This window comes from Cydia pomonella, chromosome 14, assembly GCF_033807575.1.
Source record: "Cydia pomonella isolate Wapato2018A chromosome 14, ilCydPomo1, whole genome shotgun sequence".
Taxonomy (NCBI): domain Eukaryota; kingdom Metazoa; phylum Arthropoda; class Insecta; order Lepidoptera; family Tortricidae; genus Cydia; species Cydia pomonella.
Window position 1 is genome coordinate 21,438,726 of NC_084716.1, and position 27,016 is coordinate 21,465,741.

Genomic DNA, 27,016 nt, shown 5'->3' on the forward strand with positions numbered 1-27,016 from the left:
CTAGTTTTTTAATTAAAAACAAAATGAAACCCAGTTTAACCTTCTCCGTTTATTTTTATATGTATAACACGTACAGATAACATTATAATAAAATATGATTTGCTTAAACAATGTTCTAAAAATTGCACATCCCCTATTCTACGCTTACTCTACGTAAGGAGTTCACTTATTACATAAATATAGTAACATACGATAACCATAACCACACCTAATAAATGTCATTATATAAACCATGGAGGCATGGACCATATTATAATCTAGGTCAACTATTTTTGTGAGAGTCAGAATGGCGGGTGTACTGTTTTTTGGTGATAACTTCAAGCTTCAAGTACCGTGAGGTACAATTTTTTAAAGGAGGTACTAAATAGTACAAATTAGGTACAAAAATATGGTATGGTTTTAATTTAATTTTATTTCGGTACACCCGCCATTCTGACTCTCACCTATTTTTTGCTTTTATTTTAATTGAGATAAAATTTATCAAAATTACGATTGTTTTAAAGTCGGTCGTGAGTACAGTTGACGCCGATGTTACGGTTGAATGTTGAAACAGTCTAATACAACTACTCGATATTTGAAAACGTGCTTATTTTGAAAATCCTACTCCTCTACCGTGAATAGAAAAATACATTTCCAGATATGTTTGTTTAGTCGCAGATCCACGAGTGAGATTGTTATGATTACGAGACAGTCTATAAATATATTACAACTAGGTAGGCGGGCTGAGGTGGCTCAGCTGCAGCGCGCCGGTGGCCGGGCTGGCCGCGCCGCCGCCTCGGAAGGTCGCGGCGGCGCCACGCGCTCCACACACTACATTATAGATGTGCAACGTAGGGAAAACTTACATAAGTTCCCGGAAAATTTGGAAACTTCCTTTAGGTTAATTTGGAGAAAACCGTCTACAAGTTTTTTCATCGCAATCGCTTCTAACTTTTGCTCTACACGTATACTCCACTTACTTCCGTCTGTAAAGCAGGAACGAAGCTCTTTCTTTTAGACTGTGCCTGAGCGACAACAGTTCTTGCCCTATGACAGTCTTCCACATTGACCTTATTTCTCAAGAAATATTCCAAAAATTTCGAGCATTATACAATTTTTTGTAAAGTTTCTGCAACTTGCACACCTGTCGTCTACTCTACATACACATAATGGGGAACAACGCGCGCACACAGAGCTCGTTCATTATGCGCTCACTTCTAACATATTACTTTCACAACGGAACACAGATAACACAAATTACTTTATTACCTAACATAGAAAAATGGTAAAATTCACCGCCTTGAGTGAGATGGCACTAGGAGTGGATGTACATTCTTCCTATATTTCAAAAACTTAATATTTAAAGGATTTCCCATTCGCTTGTTGGTCTTTCGAATAGTGTTCGCTAACATCTGATTGTAGTCAAATGCATGTACAGGCTCTCTGGTGCCCACACTGTTCAAAAAGTATAAGACAATGTTCCAAATTCAACATCTATATCAAATTTCAGGGCATATTGTAATTTTAGCAGCGAATGGGATCCACAGAGACAGAGTCGGACCGAGCTGCATGACTGCATGCCATTTGCAAGGAGTGCGGCAGTGTTATCATTCATGTTACATTTCTATGAAAACATGGCGTTTATAATGACACCTCCACACTTTGTTTTTTTTTAAAGTTGGTGTAAAGTTATCTTAGATGGAGTTTACAATCGTCCACACACACTGTTAACGGACAATTTGTAAGTAAACCTTATTGCAAAGGCATAAAGTCCACAATGGCCAGTAAAATGTTGTTAGACTTAAATACAAACTAGAGTAAACAGGATTAAAACATCCAATAAGAGCCGAGCACATATCACAGACCGGTCGCGTCCGACGGGCGCTTACATCTACCCTACACCACGGCCTCTCAGCAGCTTGGTTACTTTTTGCTATCCTAGTTGCGTCCTTATTCCGTAATGGCAAGTGCTGTCAAATAGAGAGCTACTCTTCCTTTGATAATAATAATAAATAAATAAATAAATATTATAAGACATTATTACACAAATTGACTAAGTCCAACAGTAAGCTCAATAAGGCTTGTGTTGAGGGTACTTAGACAACGATATATATAATATATAAATATTTATAAATACTTAAATACATAGAAAACACCCATGACTCAGGAACAAATATCCATGCTCATCACACGAATAAATGCCCTTACCAGGATTTGAACCCGGGACCATCGGCTTCGTAGGCAGGGTCACTACCCACTAGGCCAAACTGGTCGTCACTGGTCGTCGTTTGATAGATAATTAGAATACTCGATGCTTGCACATAGTTTCAGAAAAAAACAATTGATTAAAGATACATTGCTGACAACAGGCGGTCTTATTTCAGGCTTTAGGGATTATTGGTTAAATGTCTCAAAGTAGGATCGCAAGACGGCTTACTTCTATGTATAATCTGGCTTCTGAAAGCTTTAAAAAGAACCAAGCCACTGACACCAGGGCCAACGCTCCACAACATACACGGAAGAGAAGTTTACTGTGCGGAGAGCGGCGGCGGGGGCGGCAACAGCGCGCTCAGAGCCAGTCCCAGCTGCCCCAAGTAATACGTCGACATCACCAACACCCGTCGGTACGGCAGCGGGCCGCGGAATAGAGAGTAACCTAGCAACGCATCAGAGAGGACAAACAGTAGCGCCCCAGCGGGCGCCGCGTATGACCGCGTACATGTATTCTCAGGTAGCGTACGCAACGCTCTCCAAGCCATGCTCACCAACAGTATTGCATAGAAAGGGACCGCCACCGCTAACGCCGGCGGCGGCGTCACGATGGCACAGTAGGCCGCGGCCCCGGCGTATAGCAACGCCCCCGCGCGTCGCTTCGGTGCCCGGGCGCGGAAGGCGCACATGTAGGCGACGTGGGCAAGAGCGAAGGCGGCCATGCCGGCGGCGAAGTGCTGCTCCCACACCAGCAGCGCGTCGCCCAGCGCCGACAGCGCCAGGCCGAGAGCGACGCGCCGCGCGTAACGCCGTCTGAAGACAAGATATAGCCGTTCAATTGTGCAAATTCTATTCATTCTGGCCTCTATCCGTCAAAAAGATAAGACTAAGTACGAGCCAGAGGGCTTATTACCGTGAACTACTTCGTTCGTTCGTCTACTTGCCTCTCTATCGCTCGAATATGCTAGCTAGTGAGACAGATAACTAAATATCTATTTTCTCTGTAGGCCGTCTGGATCCTGACCTGACCTGGACCTTTAAAAGATTTTATTAACGTTTGTCCGCGAATATTCATATTAGTTTCATATTAGTTTTTCGGTCAAAAACTATTCCAGGCATACCTTTTTCAGACGAGTTCCTAGTTACTATAATAAAAATCTATTTGAAGTAGATTATTTTCAAAATTCGTTGGCTAGTCTAAAAAATATAGTTAAACGTAAGTTGTTTTAATATATAAGTACAGTACCCCTAGTGTAAATAAATTCGATTTCCAAACGTGACGTACGCGTTTGCGTTTAGTCTCATTTTGTATTGGATTTCGAAAGAGCGCGCCAAGCGGGACGTTTTGGAACCTCAAAATCCTATACAAAATGAGACTTAACGCAAACGCGTTCGTCACGTTATGATGTCGATCAAAGTTACACTAGGGGTACAGATATCAGTTATTTTTTCTATCGGATTCAAAAATTTGCATTAGCTATATAACTACATATATTTATTTCAGTTAACATAATTTATAATTTATGAACCTCCAGGTCTTTTTGTTGTTTTTTCCTTTTGTTGTGGTACATCGTTTGTATTGCATTGTTGATATGTTTATACGACTGTTTGGTTTCTAAATCTTCTTCTTCTTCTTCTTCTACTTACTTTTAGTCTTAAATACGAATACCTATAAATAAGTGTTTGCAAAAATTTATTGCTGACTGTACTTTTCTTTGTACGCAACTAATACTCATTAAGCCAATTTTAAAAACCCCAAACACAATTAGATTGCGTTGTTTTATCACAGAGTTCCTATGTCCACCTCTTGTCTCCATCATCAGATCAGCTCGATGGTACCATAATATTGTTTTGTCACCCGACTTACATATGTATGCAAATTTTCAGCTCAATCGGAAACCTAAAATTTGATTACAGACAGACAGACAACGGGACAGGTGAAACTAAATAAAAGCTTGTAAAAATCAATGCCCGTCATTTGAATTTACACACGTCTTCTCTTCTTCATGACAAGGCGAACATATTGTACAGGAATACCTGCAATGGACATAGTCACTTGACCAGGTTGAAATCTCGTTGCTTTGCATAATAATGGCGCCACACAACTGTAATGGTAGTTTTTACGAAAAAATATGCTTTACAACCAGTTCGAAACCGGTTCACTTGCCAATTAATTGCCAATCTCTGTAAACAAGCAATCCACATTATCGATAATCCGAGGCAAACACCAATGAGTTTAATAACCCTCCCGTAATCGCTATCTCCATCGAGATAGGAATGAACTTGACACTGACGGTGACGAGGGCAAGGCGGTCGCCAAAACAAAGACAGGCTGCCCTCTCGGCCTTCTTAGGAAACTGCGTAACTTTGTTTAGTAGCAAATGGATAGATATCACAGCAAAACAATAAGCGTTGTTTGTCGATAATTCGATGGAATCCAGAGATAAGCTTCAAATGCGCAATAGGGTTACGACTTACGAATGTTTACATCGAACATTTGTTCTGCGATTAGGCCTCAAGGGCTTTTTCACGAGTCGACAAAACAGGTACAGTGGTTCATAATGCGACATAACGAAACGTATAGTGGCATAAAAATACTTAGCAGCATTTAGCGGCATCAACCTGTTTGTCTGCAGCTCTACACAAATTGAATAATATTCAATCTTTCATTATATTATAAGTCATAAGAGTTTATCCCCTCTCTATCAACATCCATTTATGTTGGCTGCGGTCGGCAACAGACTATTTTGGTGTGGACGCGGCAACTACGTCAATTCACTCGGTTCACACCTTTATGTTAACTCGTCTCTATCCTGGTTTGAGCCTAGAGATTGGTAACAATAACAAATATGCAATATAATTTATATTGGAAGAGATCCTGGCTTTTCCTGTACGGCGGCCACTGATTTGTGTGATGAAACTGATGAGTGAACACGAATATTTGTCCATGGTATGTGAAAAACTATACCTAACAATCTAGCTTCAGAGCAGGGTAGATCGTGTAGATACAGGTGTATGTTGTATTATGGACCGAAGCGTTAGCGAAGGTCTCCCTTTTGACTCTGGCAGACTGCTTTCGTATTTTTTTTATTGCAAAGGGAAACAAACAGCATATCATTACACATAAAGTTTAAAAAATTAAGTGAATACAACAGCCAGAACAGTTTCCACTTATAGGTAACACAATTTATTGCTCTGAGAAAAACAACATGCACGTATTAAACAATTACAAGGCAATTACAAGCTAAAATGAAGATTAAAGTTAATTAAATGTATGTCCGGAAGTTGTTTTTTTTTATGGAGGATAGGCAGGCGCTTGACCACGATCACACCTGATGGTAAGTGATGATGCGGTCTACGGTGGAGCACGCTTACCTATGAGATACCTATATTTACTCTAGCCTTGAAGAGATTCAGATTGTACTCTCTTCTACAGGTCGCAAATCTCAATCGATTCTCGTGAAATGTAATAGTTAGATATAATTTTTCTGTCTTTTCGTTTTTTGGAAAATGTTTAAAATGGTGGAAATTGGCATAAAGGACTTAAGTGACATTAGAGTCTCTGGCACTTAAGACCATCGTGAGCACGCTGTGATAATAACCCAACGAAGTAAGTATTTTATGTTTTTACATTTTTTAAGTTTATGATATGAATCTTATCGCGAGTTTTACAGCTTACGAGCCACTAGTTATTTATTGGTCCCCCATAGCGTACATAATTATGGCGGACGGCGGCAGAACCGGTAGGAAGTTAAATAATGTAGGCTGCTTGCGCCACTTGCCGTGTTCAAGTTCAAGGGTTCTGCGTCACGAACGGTACCTAACCCTACAGCAGTAAGTATATAAACCCTTTAAATTGGCTTATGTAGCCGGCGAACGGCTACCGGACGCCTTAGCGTGCAAGAAATAGCCGATCTGATATGAAGCTACAATAAGGTATACGGTATGAGGTAACGAGGCGAGGAACGGAAGAGGGCGGCCTGATTTCAAACCGATTAGCGATCCGTTTGACGTCAGAAGTTAAGACCTGGGGGCCTAGCCAAGATGCTAATCGTTTGGGCCGTAGCGAATGAAACGCTAAATATCTCTCTGTCGTGCACTTATATGGAAGAGTGATAGAGAGACATTACCGTTTCGTTCGCTACGGTACGGCACAAACAATTGGCATCTTGGCTAGGCCCGCTGTGCAGTCGGCAGCGAAGCGGGCGAGAAAGTAAAAAGTAGCTAAACATAACTTCATCGAATTGTTAGAGATGTTAGCCAGCGTATCATTCACAGCCGCTACCAGACTCGTGCTAGTGACTGCACGGTCACAGACAAATTGCTGATGCATCTAAGGTTCAAGCTAATTTGGTTGCAATAATATAATGTAATAAACTAACGGTATGAAATGTCCAATGTAAACTCTGAAAGGCTCAACAATCAAAGTCCGCGGCTGTACCAATAAACTAAACTTTTAATACAATTCTATTAGCTTGGCCTACTTCGTAGCGTTGCATGTTAGGGGCCGCAGCGCATTTCTCAAGCTACCCGATCCGACTGAGTTGAAATTTGGCTTGCGTGCCTATTTTATATAAAATCGGATAAAACAGTACCTACGGCGCGACGCGATCAGCAACGTAAAGTATAGAGGTATTTAATGTAATATTTAGACTAAGTGCCTATCCATTCGGTATTCGCCATTCGCCCGATGAAACAACCAAGGCGAAAATAGGGACTAACTGGGAATGGGTAGGGTATGTTCATGTTTGTATCGTTTAATGTACATGTTAGTTTCAATCAAGTTTCAATACTAAAAAAACGATTTTTTGAGGTGTCAGATTTTTGTGGGCCAGGTGAATATGAGATAGCCTACATTTTTAATAGAGTTCGAAAACTTTTGAACCCGGGTATGTCCTTAAACTACGTCCAAAAGAGAGGTCATTCCAGAGCACAGCGGATGTCATTCCAGATCTAGAGCAGAGCCGGGTCTGGGCAAATCAAATACCAAAACCGCAACCAAATAACATACTAGACCCTATAGACTCATAGTGCTGTGTTCCTGCCGGTGAGTAAGGTTGCCAGAGCTCAACGAGAGATAAGTATTGGGGTCGGCAATGTAACTCCTCTGGAGTTGTAGGCGTACATAGGCTACGGAGACTGCATACCAGTAGCTTAGTACGGCGGGCCGTATGCTTGTTTGCCACCGACGTAGCACTAAAAAAACCTGTATATGTTGAGTTAAAGTTTGGAACTTTTTATTCTTGTCGTCTTTCTCTACAGTTTCAGCAGCTGGCTTGTATAAAGGGAATACGCACCACGCACCTCTCGGCCAGTATACGTACCCCTCCTTATCATGGTCAGGGTCAGGGTCAGCTGTCTGCGAGGGCCTCGGTTGCAGCAGCAGGACGGCTGCGAGCAGGCACAGGACGGGCGCGCACTTGGCGGCCGCGGCGCCGGGGCTAGGCCCTCCGCTGGCGGCCAGGAAGTACACGCACACGCACTTGAAGAACGGCACCAGCCCGCCGCCCACGCCAACGCGCTTCATCTGCAACCAGACAACTGATGTCGAGAATTCGAGATTGATTTTCATGGTCCTATAGTACAAGCTAAGAGGCGTATATTTAGAAGCAATGAAAACGGGTCCGTCGTCCACACGAACGGATCTCTGCACTCGCCGTTTTTGAGTGTATTACGAGTAGAGATGCACCGGATATTCCGTTACTAACAGGTAACCAGCCTATCCGGCCCTTATTTTAATATTCGACCGGATAATAACTTTGCTTGATTTCGGAGTAAACAAATTGGATTCAAGTGACCGTGAGGTCATAATCATACTCATTTATTATTTTAAAACAAATAAATCATTCCACACACTTGCTTGTGCACTAATTTCGAACCTTTTGAACCTAGAAATGAGGAAATGACGTATATTTATCTGACCTGAATATTTGTATGTTACGTACAAATAGCCATACATTTGACGTGCCGCAAAAATTGGCAGACTGTTTTGTATAGAAAATTACAGACAAGACATCTCCAGTTGTCAAATCCTTCAAGGTGTATTAAGTTTTACAAATGGCCATTATATTACTTCACCTATTTGTTTGGTTTGGTCACCTTCACCTCATATAAAATATTTACATAAATTGATGCTACCCATGTCCTGAAGCTTTGCTACCTATGCTGTTTAATTGATACCACTAACCAAGTCCCAGCATGACTTTGTGGGACAATACAATAAAACAGTTTTATAATCACTCCACACTATTTAAATTTAACTGGCAAAACAACTGATTAGAGTCTATGATAACAATTTTGTAACCAACAATAATGATGAATATTATTCATGTTTGGTTGATATCAATCAGAGCTGCTCTGTGAGTGTGTATGTGGGTAATAATGTGTGTGTATGTATCACAACACCAGAGCACTTATTAATGGCAGGGAGTTCGTAATAACTAACTGCACAGAACAATGATTCAATTGATTGAATGACATGGAACAGCAAATTGAAACAGAGCACTGTTTGTGACTGAGTCCAATTCCTTTAAGATTCATTCTTGCAAAACACTGATTTAAACTTTCACAATATTTACGCATTATTAACTAAAACAAACAGGACTTAATTGCATATTAAGTTTCAAATTTACCTCTGAAGTTTCTCCGAAAACACTGGTACAATGCCATCCTCTAAACGTCAGAGCTATATTTAAAAATTAATATGCGATGAAGTCCCTTTTGTATTTTTTAATAATGCTTTAATGTATATATTCGTATTTCATTCATGCATATATTAGTGTGTGAAAATCTTATGTTTTCATGTTTGATGGCAAACTTATACCACCTCCATTAGAGGTATCTTAGCAAATGTTTCAAAAGATTAGAAATTAACTAATTAGTAATTTCGGTTGTTTGCAAGCTACAGTTACTAAGAGTACTAATACTAAATAATAGCTTAGTATTTAAAATATACCTTTCACACATTGTCTCATGTTTCTACTTTCCTGCATTCCCATCCAAAACTTGTAGAATATGTTTCAGTATCATAGATTTATGGAGGTATCCATAAAAAAACACACATTAGAATTATCTCAAAACCTACTTTTGAGTTTGACCTAAGTATACAAAATGTGCATGCATTCAGACAAAACTTGTAATCTCTGAATTGAAGCCAAAATCTGAAATATTGTTATTCAATTATTCAAATATTTTCATTTACAAAGTTGCAGACAGCTTGCGTCGCTGATCAGTGCCGCTCGGTCCAAGGAAGATCGTAATACGAGCGAACCCTTTCTCGACTCACACTGCGTATATCAGTTTACATTACACGTTTATTATTTAAGACCTAAGGCTAACTTTCAAGAGCTGCACGATCAATAGTACTGTGTATACAGTTAGCCGCGACTCACCAAGTCAGAGGGCGAAAACATGGCTCGTGTCTCGAGTAGCTCTTTTAGAAACTGCGCACTGTCGGCGTCGTAGCGCGCCGTCCGCTGAATAGCGAATGGCGCCTCCCCGCGAAGCACCGACACTAAAAATAACAATGTTTGTTTTGATTGATTCTTCCGTTGACAGACCGTCGGCGGGTGCGCGAACGTGTGACAACAAAGGCTATCCTCCCACGTTGAAAAGTTCCTTGATTTTTGAAGTTTCGTTTGTTTACGAAGTCATCGCAAATTGGTAGCTTAACATGATTCCGATTACGTTCCGATATCTACTTAAGAAACGTCACCTTGTTTGCGCGCTTGCTAATCTTGCTATATGTTGATCATATATAAAATTTTTGTTAAAATTACCTAAACGGGCGCTATTTTTAGTTAATCACTTATTACTCATTAGCTTTCAATACTTTACCATAAGACAGAAATATAATTTAATTACGCTTTGAAAGATAAAGCGTTTGAACATGTTTTGAACGTAATCTGGCAAATCAAGTTTTGGTATGACGCTCCTTTCAACGCATATAACGACGATGATGACTTGTATTAATACTGTTCTGTTTATGTTATAATGCAGTAGAATAACCAAATTTAATAATTATATTTTTGTTTTAAAGTATAAAAACTAATTTTTCTCTACTTTTTTTTATCAAATTTGTTTTTTTTTCTGGCACGCTTCGTATTACGCGATTCTTTGACAGCGAGTCATCTGTTTTAGCGCTGTCAAATGTCAACTGTCAAAAAATCGTCGTCGTTGCTGTTCTTCGGTCGTCGACTTCTCATTAATATAAAAATATTTCAAGGCACTCCTTGAGAGGCCGAATAATATAGTAGCAATGCCGAAAAAGAAGAAAACGGGGCAACGCAAGAAGGCGGAGAAGCAGAAGCAACGGCAGAAAGAGATCCGCAACGCGCGCGACCATGTCGACCTGGCGCAACACCCGTGTAATGGCCCCATGGAGTGCGACAAATGCCAGAAGTGAGCTTTCAAGTCTTCATTTGCTTCTACTCTCTCACTTATTTATTCTATTATGCTAGTTTGTCGATGAAACAATCACCCTGCCACTCTTTATTTCTCGTAAGGTTAAGTGCAGAGTTTTTTGCAGAAAGCAGAAGAGTCGCGCGTTCTGCTACTTCTGTGCGGCAGTACAGCGGCTGCCGGTGTGCGCTCACTGCGGCAAGGGCAAGTGCATGGCCAAATCGGGCGACTGTGTTGTCCGACACCCCGGGGTCTATGTCACAGGCCTCGCTATGGTGGTCTGTATATTGGTCATCTAATCTTTATAATCTAGAAAAGTTACATGGGTCACTGCGGCAAGGGCAAGTGCATGGCCAAGGAGAGAGAGACTATGTTGTCGGGCACACGGGGGTCCATGTCACAGGCCTTGCTATGGTGGTCTGTATACTGTTTACCCATTCTTAAAACTGTCAAAGACCAAAAATCCACCATTAAATTCTTTTTTGAGTACACATACCTCATATTAGCACACACACACGCACACACACACACACACACTCACATTGACTTCACATACACTTTGTATCCAAATCCTTTTGGATATAAAATTAGTACTTAAGTTTATAACATAGCCTTGTCATACCTTGCAATAGCCTTTAATTTATTTCTTCTTTCTTTACTGTATACACTCAAACACATGGGATGTCCAACTCATCCGTCATGTCATGGACCGTGGGCTGAAGGGGAGGAGGATACCTTGCCGTAATACAGTATAAACTAGTACGGAAGGCTTTCCATATAAGTATAAATATATAGATCCATATGTATAGAAATTTATGTACCTAAGCTATGTTCCTATGTAAAAGTAAGCAATAAATAATAAGTAATATTGATTGATTGAGTACAGTGTAAACGCCATATAGTGACACTCAAGGGATCGAATGTTTTTTGACGCTATAGAGAGTTTTCGTTATATTTAGAGAAATTGATATTAAAGCAGCTATAGCAAACAAATGTCAATGTTTATTTATTGCACAAAAGAAAACTTATCATACAAAAGGCGGACTTAATGCCAAAAGCCATTCTCTACCAGTCAACCTTTAGACGTTATAGGGAGTGAATCATTATATCGAGTGACATTATATGGATTTATAAAAGTGTTTGTACATTTGTTTACTATGCATATTGTATTTGTTTTGTGTAAATTAGTGTTATTTTCTACCCAGAATCACAAGCCTGTATTTGATTATATGACCTAACTCTTGTTACTAATGCTTGCATTTGGTTTATGTTAAAATGGCAATAATTAGCAATATCTAATGCATGCTAGGAATGATACTTAACATACATTATCATTTTCCTTGAGGAACTGTTTTTCAGGGTGCAATCTGTGACTTCTGCGAGGCATGGGTGTGCCACGGGCGCAAGTGCCTCACAGCGCACGCCTGCACCTGCCCATTGACTGACGCAGTATGTCTTGAGTGTGAGCGAGGTAAATACAAAATTTTAAGCTGGGAACTTGAAACTTCATAAAAATATATTTTCATAAAATTATTATACGTGGCTATAAGCCTTTTTTTCCACGTTCTTTCTTTTCGTTTATATTGTTCATTTTTGAAAAGTAGTTTTATTTGTTCATATGGATCCCTCTCTGGGTGAAGGCCTCCTCCAGCTTTTTCCAACTCTCTCTATCTTTTCCTGTCTCCATCCATTGTTTACCGGCTATTTGAGTAATGTCTTCAAACCAGCGTTTCTTCGGCCTGTGGGGGGGGGGCGTTTTCCGTGTGGTCCCTTCCATTTTGTGGTTTGTATGGTCCATCTTCTGTCTGTCATGCGGGCTACATGGCCAGCCCAGTTCCATTTAAGCTTGAGAGCATGGGTGAGAGCGTAGAGCATGGGGATATTTTCATAAAATACAAGAAAAGTGATTTCAGCGCTTTTTAGAATTCATATCCTAAGGTGGGTGAAAAAAAGGTTGAAAATTTGTACTGGAACAAAAACTTTTGTGAATAAGGGACTTGAAACTTCGTAGGAAGACACTATATTACAACACAAGTAATTTCAGCGTTTTTAAAAATTAGTCCTATTACGTTTTTGAATGTTACTAATGGGAACGATTTGATTAGGGACTTAAAATTCGTAGGAATACAAAAATATTATAAAGTAAATAAATATTTGGCAAATAAGCCATTTATTCACACTAATTTTGATTAACATTCACATTTATTTCTTTTGCTTAGTGGTGATCCCCTCTTTGGGTGTTTGGGTGAAGGCCTCCTCCAACTGTATCCATTTGCTTCTGTTCAAAGCTATTTCCATCCATTGCTTTCCGACAGCCTGGGTTAGGTCATCAGCCCAACGCTGCTGCGGCGTTTTTTTTTCCGTTTCCGGTTGTGTCAAATTAATCAAGTACTTTATTTGCGATATTATAAAGTATGAAAACTTCATTTTAGTGCTTTTGAAAATTCATCCGATAAGGGGGTTAAAAAGGGGTTGAAATGTATTGGGAAATAATCCACGCGAACGGAGTCGTGGGCAACATCTCGTAAAGAATATTTTTAAAGCCTGGCGCAAAAAGAGGGGTGTTATATGTCTGTCTGTATTGTATGTCTTTCTGTGGCATCATAGTGCTCTAATGGTTGGGCGAATTTCGATGCGTTTTTTTATACGTGAAAGCGAGTTTTCTTGCGCTGGTTTGGCATAGATTGAATTTTGTTGGCATACAGCATAGGGGATTTTATCAATTTAAAGTTATTGTATGGCAAAGGAAGTTAAAATATGCTCAGAAAATGTGCCATACATAGAACAGGTTCAGAAATGCTCATTGAACACCTGTTTACTAAAAAACCACAATATTATTATCTAGTGCATATAATGGAATAGAAGGCAGTTTAAAAGTTGACCGTAAAAATCCTGGTTGGATGGCGTAACTTTGAGCCCTGTCAAAAGTGTGCTATAAGCAGTTGGTAAGGTTACGAAGGGGTGGCACGAAAGGTGTGTGTGACAATAACAAGTATATGTTGCAGGCGTATGGGAGCACGGCGGGCGCGTGTTCCGCTGCTGCTTCTGCGACGGCTTCCTGTGCGAGGACGACCAGTTCGAGCACCAGGCCTCCTGCCAGGTGCTGGAGGCCGAGACCTACAAGTGTGAGTGTCTACTACTACTACTACTACAGATGCAGTCAAATATCTTGCGCGGTGCTACAATATTTGACGCTGACAAACTGCGCTCTGTACGGTTACATCGCTCGCGGCACGATACTCGCGTGAAGGCATTTTTGAGCTCCAGTCGGGCTTCTATAGTTATTCTAGTTCGTTGTTAATTGTTATTTGGTTGATTCGCAGGTCAATCGTGCAACCGCCTGGGGCAGTACTCGTGCCTGCGCTGCAAGACCTGCTTCTGCGACGAGCACGTGCGCCGCCGCGGGGCCGCGCCCAAGAAGGGCCCCCCGCCCTGCCCCAAGTGCGCCTACCCCACGCAGCTCACCGCCGACCTCAGCATGTCTAGTGAGTACTTTACAAGAAGGGCCCCCCGCCCTGCCCCAAGTGCGCCTACCCCACGCAGCTCACCGCCGACCTCAGCATGTCTAGTGAGTACTTTACAAGAAGGGCCCCCCGCCCTGCCCCAAGTGCGCCTACCCCACGCAGCTCACCGCCGACCTCAGCATGTCTAGTGAGTACTTTACAAGAAGGGCCCCCCGCCCTGCCCCAAGTGCGCCTACCCCACGCAGCTCACCGCCGACCTCAGCATGTCTAGTGAGTACTTTACAAGAAGGGCCCCCCGCCCTGCCCCAAGTGCGCCTACCCCACGCAGCTCACCGCCGACCTCAGCATGTCTAGTGAGTACTTTACAAGAAGGGCCCCCCGCCCTGCCCCAAGTGCGCCTACCCCACGCAGCTCACCGCCGACCTCAGCATGTCTAGTGAGTACTTTACAAGAAGGGCCCCCCGCCCTGCCCCAAGTGCGCCTACCCCACGCAGCTCACCGCCGACCTCAGCATGTCTAGTGAGTACTTTACAAGAAGGGCCCCCCGCCCTGCCCCAAGTGCGCCTACCCCACGCAGCTCACCGCCGACCTCAGCATGTCTAGTGAGTACTTTACAAGAAGGGCCCCCCGCCCTGCCCCAAGTGCGCCTACCCCACGCAGCTCACCGCCGACCTCAGCATGTCTAGTGAGTACTTTACAAGAAGGGCCCCCCGCCCTGCCCCAAGTGCGCCTACCCCACGCAGCTCACCGCCGACCTCAGCATGTCTAGTGAGTACCTACTTTATTTTTATAATTGCTCAATTTCACAGTAGAGGGCACTGTTTGTTATTTACTTCTACTTCGCGCTAATAAGACTTTTCTACGGCACTTTTCGATGGTGGAAACCATTATGAGAAAACCGGACTAATCGCAATAAGACCTAGCTTCCCTCTGCCTCGGAAGGTCAGACGTCAGTCGCTTTTGTAAAAAGTATAAAAAATCTTGGTATTAAGTTGCCGAGCGGCCTCAGGCTCACCATTTGAGCCGTTGCAAATAGCCGCGCCTGTTCGCACACAGGTACACAGTCTGTCCGTTCGTGTTGCAGCTCGGTCGCACCGCTACGGGCGGCAGGGCACGGCGGCGGCGGACGAGGACGACGCCGGCTACGGCGGCTACTCGGGCTACGGCCAGGCTGCAGGTACGTAGCTGCTTCTACTACTGGACTATTCGAGCCCCGAGTATCATGTCGTTGTTTTATTGCTGAAAGTCGTGTCCATCCTGAAAGGCTTTGGTGACCTCTGTCACCAGTTGTGTCCATTCTGTCCCGTCCTCAGCTTTCTTGATGACGGTCGTTCCTGGTCGGTCGTCGGTGGCCTCCCGGTGACGACCGCCAGAAGAAAGCTGGACGGGTCAGAGTTACAATTACTCTTTAAATACTCCGGACTTTATTTGATTCATTTGTTCATAGACATACCCCGGGCTTTTTGGGCGTGGGAATTAGTGCGTCTTCTTATAACTTTGTTTATTGTAAAGTAGTTACCTAACCATGAGTTATAAATAGGTAACCAATTTAAAATGACTATACTAGCTCTAAATATGCTTAGGAATGCTAATAATATTTTATACAATCGTGATATAATAGAGAGCTTTGATTATATCGCTATTGTGTATTGTAATTTGTATACAATGTACTTTTTTAACTATAAAACGAATACCTAAATAATTATGAAAATTGGTAAGTATCTCAGTAGACAAAAATGTAGTACAAGACATAATCGCGCGACTGTTTAGTCCCGCCCCGCGCCCCGCGCCCCGCGCCCCGCGCCCCGCGCCCCGCGCCCCGCGCCCCGCGCCCCGCGCCCCGCGCCCGGTTACTCTTTGTTATGGGAGCGCGGCGGCATGTGGTTGGTCAGTTGACAATTATAGTTGACTGCAGCATATCAGAATGAAAAGTACGCAATTAATTATATTGTGGTATAAGAAATATTAAATCAACAATTACAGTCGACGAATAGATAAAATAATTTTAGTTTTTAACTTTTTTTGGTTAGTGTGAAACTTTCCCGCACCCAAAACCCCCGAGTATGTTCAATGTTCATAAGCACACTGAAGTTTATAGCGGACGCCAACGTAAGTGTACTTGTAGGGGCGATTTAACCCTTAAGCTTAATGTAGTAGAGTGCGTTGGTGGCGGAGGTAGAATAATACGCTGAAGCTTGGATGGATGCTGAACGATTTATTTAGGGAAAACAGGGTTTATTTGATATACTATTGGCGTTATTCATTAACGCGTTACTGGCCTGAATTAGCTACGAATATGAATCGTTTGTCTTTATCTGTCAGTGCTGTAACAAGAAAGGGATAAAACATTATTTAACTAAATCAGGCCCGTAAAGTTTTATGAATAAGGGGGTCAGTAGCTACGTGACTGATATTTAGGTGGCCTTTAACAATATTACATATAATTATGATTTCTTTCCGATGAGTCGTACCTTTGACATTCTATTGTAATATTAATTAATGTATTTTCTATTTTCTTAATGCCACATGACGTATGCACCACGTTAGGCTTACGCTACAGTTGATTGCAACGTAAACTGACAAATTATACAGTAATAATGGTCCTGTCGGAACATGCTGAGAGGAGGCCATTTCGTGACACTTTATACTTTCTTTGCTTTTGTTATATTATGTAAATCGTCTTGTTTGTATTTACGAATAAAAATAATTCTATTCTATTCTAAAAAACCGGTAAGGGCGCGCCGGGAGTACCGTACACACTTTTCTTTTTTTTACATTTTCCTTCAAAAATCATTTTTTCCACTAGGTTTGAAATAAAAAAATTATTTGGAACGTTCAATTTGGGTTCTTTCAAATGATACCCCATTTGACCTAGTAACTAGATTTTGAAGTTTTGCCCCCTCTTTATATTGGAACTCGCACCACAGGGGTTCCTTTTGTACCTTTTAGGTACGGACTACGGAACCCTAAAAAGTAAAATTATTATGATTATGACACTTCGGGCCTGTATCACAATGTCCAAGTAAAGTCCTGAATAAGCTACTTGCCACTTATTTATCCGACGAATAAAGTCATCGTTGGCGTTTCACAATCTTCAAATAAGCTTAACTGGTAGATAAAGTGCTAAGTTTTGCAGGAAGTTTTATCTTGTGGTTAATTTATTTGTTAATTTGCTATCCAATACTTTACTTGGACATTGTGAAACAGGCCCTTACTGTAAAACATTCTATGGTGGGTCACAAATCAGTTTGCATGCGATTAGATACGATGACATTATTCAATTTTGGAAAAAAGCTGCCAAGTGCGAGTCGGACTCGCTCATGAAGGGTTCCGTACCATTTATGACGTATTAAAAAAACTACTTACTAGATCTGGTTCTAACCAATTTTCGGTGGAAGTTTGCATGGTGATGTATATCATATATTTTTTTTAGGTTTTTCATTCTGTTATTTTAGAAGTTACAGGGGTGGGGGGGGACACATTTTTTCACTTTGGAAGTGTCTCTCGCGCAAACTATTCAGTTTAGAAAAAAATTATATTCGGAATCTAAATATCATTTTTGAAGACCTATCCATAGATACCCCACACGTATGGGTTTGATGAAAAAAGATTTTTTGAGTTTCAGTTCTATAGGGAACCCCCAAAATTTATTGTTTTTTTTTTTCTATTTTTGTGTAAACATCTTAATGCGGTTCATAGAATACATCTACTTACCAAGTTTGAACAGTATAGCTCTTGTAGTTTCGGAAAAAAGTGGCTGTGACATAATCGGACAGACAGACGGATATGACGAATCTATAAGGGTTCCGTTTTTTGCCATTTGGAACCCTAAAAAGTATAGCTGAGATTAGATATTAAATAAAATCTAGATAACATTAAATATAAACAGGTTAATCCGCCACAATATGTCATTAGGGCAAAATAGACTGCGGGAAACACGCTAATGATAACGTAAACATTTAGGTAACTAACTCACCATAAAACCTAACCTATCATACATTTACAGGAGCAACTAAATCTGTTAATATGTTTTAGATATCATAGGGAATTGGGAACATTCAGGGCCAGTTGCACCGTCGTCAACTGACGGACTGATCAACGTCCTCCAGCAACTACAAAACTACCTAATTTCCCATGAGTGCACAGCACGCACTAATTCTCCCCAACAATCTTTTTCCCAACCAAACTGTAACGATATAAGCATTTTATTTATTGGCATAATGTAAAAACGAAAAGTATGTACATATATTCCCCATACAACCGCAGAGCTAAGTCGGTCAATTATAACGAGGTAGGTGTGACAGGACAAGGATACGATTGCACAACCGAAAGGATAACAAATGCAACTGTGAACCGCTAGAATACGTAAACACTTATAAGTATCTAGGTATGCATATTGATCACAACTTTAATTGGAAAACACACATCAATGTGGTTTGTTCAAAATTACGCTCAGTAATGGGCAAAATGTACTACTTACATAAATTAATTAGTAAAAAAACTATGCTTGTAGTATATTATGCACTAGCGGAATCAGTGATATGTTATGGACTTAATGTATATGGCAGAACCTTCCAAACGTATATTGAGGAAATTAAAAAGCTACAGATACGATCACTCAAATACTTATTGGACAGCAAAACTAAAAATAATCTAAAAGGCGTCTACGAAAAACTTTATAAAATGTATAAAATATTACCTGTGACTCAAAGAGTACAATACTTGATAGCTATAGATAATTACTATAATAATAAATTTAAAGTGAATAAGAAAAGCAGATATAGAACAAAGAATATTAGAATAAGGAAATATGTACAACATTTTGTCAAAAACTATTATGGTAGAAGAACAGATAATTTTTTGGTCCCAAAAATATATAATGATGTAGAATGGTTAAGAGAGGAAAAGAAATATAGCATAATGGAAGTAAAGAACAAATTTAAAAAAATACTTTTAGATAATTTACCTTGACCTCAGCTAACGTGTGTTATTATTATTATTAGACTTGTTGTTTTTGCATAGTCTATCTTCTTGTAAAATTATGTACTTGTATAATTTAGGGCATGTAAGCATAGAATGATAGCAACTTAATCCCTTAACGTGTCATAAAAAAATATAGTTTTAAATTTGAACTCAAATAGCTGTCAATAGAGTAGAAGATTATATCAGCCATATACGAGTATATAGGTTGCATATGCGGTAAGGGGTTAAGTACGGTACCTTTTTAGGTGCATAAAAATGTAAAAAATGAGCGCTGTCTCGCCAACAAACCGCATTAGCAGTTTGGCGAGTAACTTTAAAATTGATTATGTATATGTGCCTTTGAAAAATAAATGAAAAAAAATAAAAAAAATTTTTTGACTACGTCAGTAAGATACCTAACTTTCTTTTGTTATGCTCTCAGTCGCGCGTCATGATCAATGATTATTTATTGTTCACACGAAGCAAAGTATATTTTTATGTTAGAGCGGATACAGAATAAGTTTATTAGGTATATGTATATGAGGCAATACGGCGTATACCCGTTTTATCCGCTGATGTATCCGACATTGTTTATTTTAGGCATGGTCGGATACAATCAGTTGAAAGTCAGAAGGGAGCTAGCACTCGTTACATATGCATATTGATGGGAGTGCGAGGTAAGTGAGCCTGACTTCACTGATGCCAACTGTCTGTGCGTAAACTTGAATAAACAGATTATTTTGTACGCTATATACCGCTCTCCCTCTTTCACTAACATTGACCCATTCATCGATTCTCTCGAAAATAACCTCAAAAGTACCAGTAATAGTCATTGTAAGATAGTTGTGGGAGATATTAATATTAATATTTGCCCTGATAGTAAACAGGATAGCAGTGCTCGTTACCTTTGCTTACTGGCAGAACTTAACTTGTCCCCCACAGTAACGAAGCCAACGAGAAAAGATACGTGTCTTGATCACATTAATATCACCTCTAAATATTATTCTGAATCCCTAATATGTAAATCAGATATTACAGACCATGATCTTGTTCTTGCCGGTGTTAATTTAAATCAGCCGAAACATACCAAAAAATCACGTATAAAAAAAAAACTAAACTACCAAGCAATCGAAAGTGATCTGAAGAAGATCAATTGGTCAATTGTTACTTCCAAAAAGCTGGTAAATGAAGCCGTCGATGAATTTAATGCAATATTAACTAAAATTATAGAAGCTCACTCGCAGACTATCACTGTTAGTCGGTCTAAATTCGCAATCCAGCCGTGGATGACTCCAGGCCTTTTACGTTGCTCAAGACACCGAGACCTTCTTCATGCCAAATCAAGGTGCAATCCTAATGATCTCACTGCAAGAACCATTTATACTCGCTACAGAAACTTTTACGTTGATTTACTGCGAAAAGTCAAAACCTCATACGATTCCGACATTGTAAGACAGCATAAAAATGATACTAAAAAGCTGTGGAACACTATAAGAAAAATCACTTACAATAACAAACCTAAAATAAAATGCGTTGACCTTCTTAAAACGAAGAATAGTGAACGCGAATCGATAGACAGTTGCAACGAGTATTTTACTAATGTAGGCCCAACCTTAGCTAACAAAATTCTCTCTGAAACTGACACGAGACAAACTGATCTTGCTAATAGTATAAGATTAAAAAACTGTCCATCTGCTTCTCTTTTTATGAATCCAACTGATGAAACAGAAATTGAAAAAATGATTGCCGAACTTAAATCAGATAGTGCACCGGGTCTCGATGGATTAACCAACGTACTCTTGAAAAAAATTAAAAACCATATTGTTTTGCCCCTCACATTCATATGCAACATGAGTCTTGCAGAGGGCATTTTTCCCGACGCATGGAAAGCCGCAGCCGTGACTCCGGTGTACAAAAGCGGGGATAAAAACAATTTTGGCAACTACAGACCTATTTCGCTTTTAGGATCTCTTTCAAAAATCTTGGAGAAGGTGGTTAACAAGCGCGTAATTAATTTCCTAGAAAAAAATAATATATTGTCGCAAAAGCAATTTGGATTCAGAAACGGGAAATCTACCGAAGGTGCTATATCTCAATTGACAGACAAGGTCGCTGAGCATTTAGATCAAGGAAAGACCTGTGTCGGAGTGTTCCTTGACCTAGCCAAAGCCTTCGACACTGTGTCGATCCCTATCTTGATTAGGAAATTGGAGATGTCCGGGATACGAGGAACCCCATTAAAATGGATGCATAGCTACTTGTCGGGTCGCACACAATGTGTCAGGGTTAATGAACAAGTCAGTAATCTTAGACAAATAACTTTTGGTGTGCCACAAGGCAGTATACTTGGCCCAACTTTGTTCCTGATCTACATTAACGATCTGACTTTCTTGGACTTGATCAATGCAGACATTGTATGCTACGCAGACGACACGGCAATCCTATTTCACGGTGCTTCGTGGGATGAAGTAATCACCTCTGCAGAAAGCGGTCTAGCTTCGGTGACAAAATGGCTTCAAAACAATTTACTGACCCTGAATGCAGACAAAACTAAATATTTATGTTTCCACAAAACAGCTGCTTCCGCTCCGCAATCTCTAAAAGTCTTAAAAGTTCACTCGTGCAATGTTAACCAGACGCCATGTAATTGTCAATCTATAGAAAGAGCTTCGTCTATAAAATATTTAGGTATTATCCTAGACGAGAAACTCAACTTTACAGAGCACATACAAACCACAGCGAATCGTGTCAGGAAATTGATATATACCTTTAAAAATCTTCGAGATGTCATGGATAAGCCACTGCTTAAATCGACTTATATTGTTCTAGCTCAGTCCGTAATAACGTATTGCATCTCAGTGTGGGGTAGTGCAGCAAGCACTTATCTAATTCTTCTAGAGAGAGCCCAACGATCGTTACTAAAGGTTATTTTTAGAAAATCGAGAAGATTCTCAACTCAATGCTTGTATACAGAAAGTGAGGTCCTCACTGTACGCCAACTTTTCATATTACGTAGTACTATCATAGCACACAAACATATACTTAATATGCCTAATTATGAACAATTACTGAAAAAACGCAACTTTGTCTTTCCCTTACCTGCACTTAAGTCACACTTTGCTAAAAGATTTGGTATACACAATCATTTAGCAGTATACAAGATAGTCAACAAAAATTGCGATATTAAAACCTGCTCGGTAAGAGAGGCTCAATATAAAGTCAAAATATGGTTAAGCACTCTAAATTATGTTGAAACAGAAAAAATATTAACATACTAATAGACACACACACACACACACACACACACACACACACACACACACACACACACACATACATACACATAACATACACGTACTCTTCCTCAAATACGTACTCATAATTCCTCCAAATTCCTTGCCTTGGTTCTTTTTCTTTGTAATTGATTAGCACTAATTTTTAATTTTATTTTTTATTGTTAAAAATACAAGACATTAATTGTCGTATAATTTGTAGTTAACTGTAATGTAGCATGCAATTTGTTATTTTTAGCTGATAGTGAATTCTTTAGCGCCTATAGTCAATAAAAACTGGCAAACTAGGAAAAGTGCCATCCTGCGAGACAGGCATAGCCTAGTGCAGGTGTCACGGGCAATTTCTATAACTTGATACAACATTTAGCAGTGTTTAACTGGAATAAGTTTACTTAACCTTGTTTTAATTATAAGTTTCACTGTATTAATAAACTATTTTGATTTTGATTTTTGATTTTGACATATATCTTTAAACTGCTTAGGGGAAAGATATACAATGCGGATATATTGGGGTCGGTGGGTATTTGTGTTCCGCGCTCTTGTGTGGCGCGCCGTCAGCCCGGGCTGCTGGCCGCGCCGCGCGGGCGCACCAAGTTGCTGCGCGAGGCGCCGATGACACGCGCCGTGCGTACCCTGAACATCATAGCCACACATATAGACCTATTTTCATGTACGATGAGTGAATTCACAAAAGTAGCTGTATTAACTCTTTGTTATATTGAATAGGTAGTATGTAGGGTAAAAATTTAGTTGTTAGATATAGGTACTTGTTTTTTGTTTGTTTGATAATTTGTTGCTACATTATCGCATTGGGTTCAGCCTGTAATGATAATTGTATGTGTGGAAATAAAATAAAATAAAAAATAAATAATTCGTGTATAAAATGTTGTTCACCCTCAGTAGGTAGCTGAATTAACTTTAATTGACATTTCCAGGCGGCTACGGCGGCGGCTCGGGCGACGACTACGACGACTCGGAGTCGGACGACGACGACGACGACGATGACGACGACGACGAGTCCGAGGAGGAGTCGGAGGAGGAGGCAGCAGCCGCGGCTCCGACCAAAACATAACTGCAATCCACTCATAAATATACTTATTTTATGCTACTTTACAAGCTTTTACTTTCACCTGTCCAGTTGTCTGAAATGAAATCTTGCAAGTAAAATTTGACCCACTGCCCGCTTTCCGATGGAGCTGAAAATGTGCATACCATCGAGCTGATCTGATGATGGAGGCAGGAGGTGGCCATAGGAACTGTGTGATGTAACAATGAAACTTAATTGGGGTTGTTAGAGTTGTCTCTATGAGTATTAATTGCCTGTGGAAAGAAAAGGACAGTCAGCGATAAAAACTTATATCCAAAATATTGTTTTGCCAAAATCCTATTATAACAAAGTCACCTAGAAATATCGGAGGTTCGAAAAATAGAGATAAAAAAAATGTCTGTGTCGGCTCCGGCGCAAGACTGAATAGTTTATGAACAATAAAAAATAGGTACATTATTAGATTTTAGATCAAAACTCTGCAAATTGAAAGTCGTTATTTATTGACATTGAATAAATAATGAATATCATAAAAATTTAATTTAGTTCTGCAAAACATAAGTCATAATCATAATTAAGTAATAACAAAGTTACAACTATGTTACAACGATATATATTGCGATTAGGTTACTGTTCTGCTCTTGACTAAACTTAAATAACAAATAAATAAACTAACTAAACTACCTATATTATAAAACTTAAAATAAAAACTTATAATTTTTATAGGTTCTTATAATTTTCACAAGCTTTAATTTGACTTGCAATAAACTCCAAAAACCGTAGTCTTGTGGGAATTCTAAGTTGTTGCTAACTAAAACAAATAAATAACATCAGCAAATCAGCAGAGCAAGAAAATATGTTTCGTCGTTTGTACAACAACAACAGAGGGCTTGCCGCGAACCACCGTCGTGTTGCCTCCCTGTCACACATACGTACGAATTTACAAGTGCGGCAGAGAGGCATCACGTCCAACGTGGTTCGTGGTAGGCTCTCTAGTTCCCATATTTGTACTCGTATTGTACCTTGCCATACCATACTACCGGTGGAACATAAAGTCACATCAATAATAAAATACAGTTTTTAAAATCATTATCCTTCCTTTTAGCTTTCTTTGTTAAAGTGGGTTAAAAAGATTGTGTCGTTTCGAAATAAAAGTTCCTACTTTGTCGCTTGCCTTAAGGACGCCTTGACAGGTTATTCGTATAAAGATACAAGCAAATCTCGACCTTATGGTAAACGACAAAATGGGACCTTTCACTAGACTTGACATATATTTTTTTCTAGATTCATTCAGATGATTCAGATTATTTTTAGTTTCAATAAAGTACTCATAAAGTACTAAACACTACGTACTAAAGTAGTAAACAACATAGGCTTGTAACGGAACGTATTGAGCTGTAAATTGTGTTGCCATTTCTAAGCCTCTAATTTCTACATTGTAATTAAAAATAAACAAATTGTTATTTTATATTAAAATTGGCACAGGTCTCTGCCTGTCCGATTGTTAGTGCTAGAAAGTAGAAATTTGCCACGAATGTATAAATCAGTTACGCCGACAAAGTCGTGAAATAAAAATCTACTTGAAAAGTGAGGAAGATATTTTTTTTCGCTTCAAGCCTGTGTGGGGTGTCGTTGGATAGCCTGGATATGTCTTTCAAAACGAATATGGGACAACATAATATTTTCGGAAATAATCGCTCTAAAAGAAAAAAATCTACCCTCTAACTTTTAGTTTTTTTAAATTGTACAATTAAAGAAAAATGTACAAATGGTGAACTTAATGCCAAACGGCTTATTTGAACCATGGGTCCAAAAAATTTTATGGAATTTTACATAACCTATGTAGGAGATCAAAGTTAGTTTGTTTTTATACTTATAATTAATATTTATTATTATGTAAAATTATCTCCCATAAATTCTTGGGTAGATTAAAATGCTTTCTCTATTAAAAATGATTGTAGTTTTGTTCTGAAAGGGTTTAATTTTTCTATATTTCTTATTGTGTTGGGCAATTTGTTGTACACCTGTATTGTTCTGAAATCCGGGCCTTTTTTGTACATTTCTAAGATTGGTTCTGGGGGGATGAGTTTATTATTTCGGCGTGCGCTTTTACAGTATACAAGTTATTCGGTATTTTTTCTTACAACAATTGAGATTTCTAATATGTAAAGGCCGGGTAGAGTCAAAATTTTAAGGCTTGTGAAATATAAAAAAAAATTATGAAAGTAAAGCTTAGTAAAGACTTTCAAGGAAAACTATAGTAAACCTGATCGGTTAATTTTTGGGTTTTTGCAAGAAAGTCTATTTTGACAGACGGGTAACTACGGAACACTACACTAGCTACGGCCCGACATGCAAGTTGTATTTTAGTGTATTTGACATGGTAGAATTTAGAAGATTATTTTTTAATGCATTAGTAGTATTCTGATTTGATTGTTAGTGTGGCAACACCGTCAAAGTCCATTTGACAGATACGCAGCTATTTATCGAAAAATATTGTTCCTGAATTTATATCAATTTTAATATTCTATATTGTAGTGTTCGTGTTAGTGTCGTCATCATATCGAAATTATTCCGTCCTAGTGTGTTAGTGTCGAAGCGCGATGTCGGGTCGCGCGGGCGCGCGGTGAAAGTGCAGTGCGAGTGTGGACGCGAAGGAGTCGATCTTGTGTCGGGAAAACAGCATCAGCATGGGCGTGGGTCTGGTGCCGCTGGAGTTCACGGAGTGCCTGGCGGACAGCCCGCACTTCCGCGAGAACCTGCTGCGCCACGAGAAGGAGCTGGAGCGGACCTCGCAGCAGGTCAAGCGCCTCATCAAGGAGGTCAAGGACGTGGTCCATGCCGCCAAGCGTGAGTATTTCCCTCGTCTCTAGTCGCCCTTACATCACTGGGGCTGGGTACCACACTATGGCTTAGTCCTTGAAGTATCTTTCATCTTATACTCTGTGAATTTATTGTTCAATAAAATAATCAAAAGCTTGCCTAAAATAATGGTAATAAGATGGTCTAATGTTGCCTCAAAGCTACTTAATATCTTTAGTTCTATGTTTACTGCCTAGCAAGGTACAGTAACTCGCTTATCAAAATGACAATAAGATTAGTTATTAGCTTTATTGAGGATATTGAACAGACATTATTTGTCACGGCACACTAAATAGGCATTGTTTCATATCAGGTTACTGTATTATATATATCATGGCCTGAGCTAGTCCTGAAATAAATAATTATTATATTATTATTGATTAATCTATTTGTAATATCTGCAAAAATTGTAGGAAACAGATATTATGTAAATTTTATGAACATCAGTAGTCCTATATTGCCAACAAAAAGGTGTTGGCATTGGCATGAAACTATCATAGAATTGCTTTCAAAAACTTGCTCATTGTGTGCTCATACTAAATACACAAAAGGACATAATTATACTGTTTGATAAACAAATTTTCCATTTTATATTTCCTCATCCTGAATGAGAGAGAATTTACATAATTATGGTAGTTAAAGTTTTCCTGTAGCATGTTGATCAACAACAGGATAAGCAAACGTCGGACAAACCATTTAACTCTGTGTATTGATAGAATTAGCGCCTCAGTGAGCACACTCTGTGACAGAAGCTGCCCTTGACTGTGCTCGGCTGGCTGCATGCCATATTGTCTGCACTA

At 39.7% G+C, this 27,016-nt stretch overlaps 3 protein-coding genes across 3 annotated transcripts in view; 2 read left to right on the forward strand and 1 right to left on the reverse strand.

The window, feature by feature from the left end:
• Nucleotides 1-29: 29 nt before the first annotated feature.
• LOC133525203 (lysoplasmalogenase TMEM86A) lies at nucleotides 30-9,781 on the reverse strand. The gene is made up of 3 exons (XM_061861492.1): nucleotides 9,582-9,781; nucleotides 7,515-7,717; nucleotides 30-3,003 (listed from the first exon to the last, which is right to left on the reverse strand). The coding sequence occupies exons 1-3, from the start codon at nucleotides 9,600-9,602 to the stop codon at nucleotides 2,508-2,510; spliced, it is 720 nt and encodes a 239-aa protein (XP_061717476.1). The 5' UTR covers nucleotides 9,603-9,781; the 3' UTR covers nucleotides 30-2,507.
• A 506-nt stretch (nucleotides 9,782-10,287) lies between these two features.
• Nucleotides 10,288-23,417, forward strand: LOC133525198 (zinc finger protein 330 homolog). The gene is made up of 7 exons (XM_061861481.1): nucleotides 10,288-10,590; nucleotides 10,718-10,868; nucleotides 11,950-12,061; nucleotides 13,596-13,715; nucleotides 13,914-14,075; nucleotides 15,139-15,231; nucleotides 23,245-23,417. Exons 1-7 carry the CDS (start codon nucleotides 10,448-10,450, stop codon nucleotides 23,379-23,381), a joined length of 918 nt encoding a protein of 305 aa, XP_061717465.1. The 5' UTR covers nucleotides 10,288-10,447; the 3' UTR covers nucleotides 23,382-23,417.
• Nucleotides 23,418-24,094: 677 nt separating this feature from the next.
• Nucleotides 24,095-27,016, forward strand: part of LOC133525231 (uncharacterized) — a 72,018-nt gene continuing 69,096 nt past the window's right edge. Inside the window, 1 exon segment of the mRNA XM_061861520.1 lies at nucleotides 24,095-26,204. Within this exon segment, the coding sequence (XP_061717504.1) occupies nucleotides 26,045-26,204 (160 nt within the window). The 5' untranslated portion in view covers nucleotides 24,095-26,044.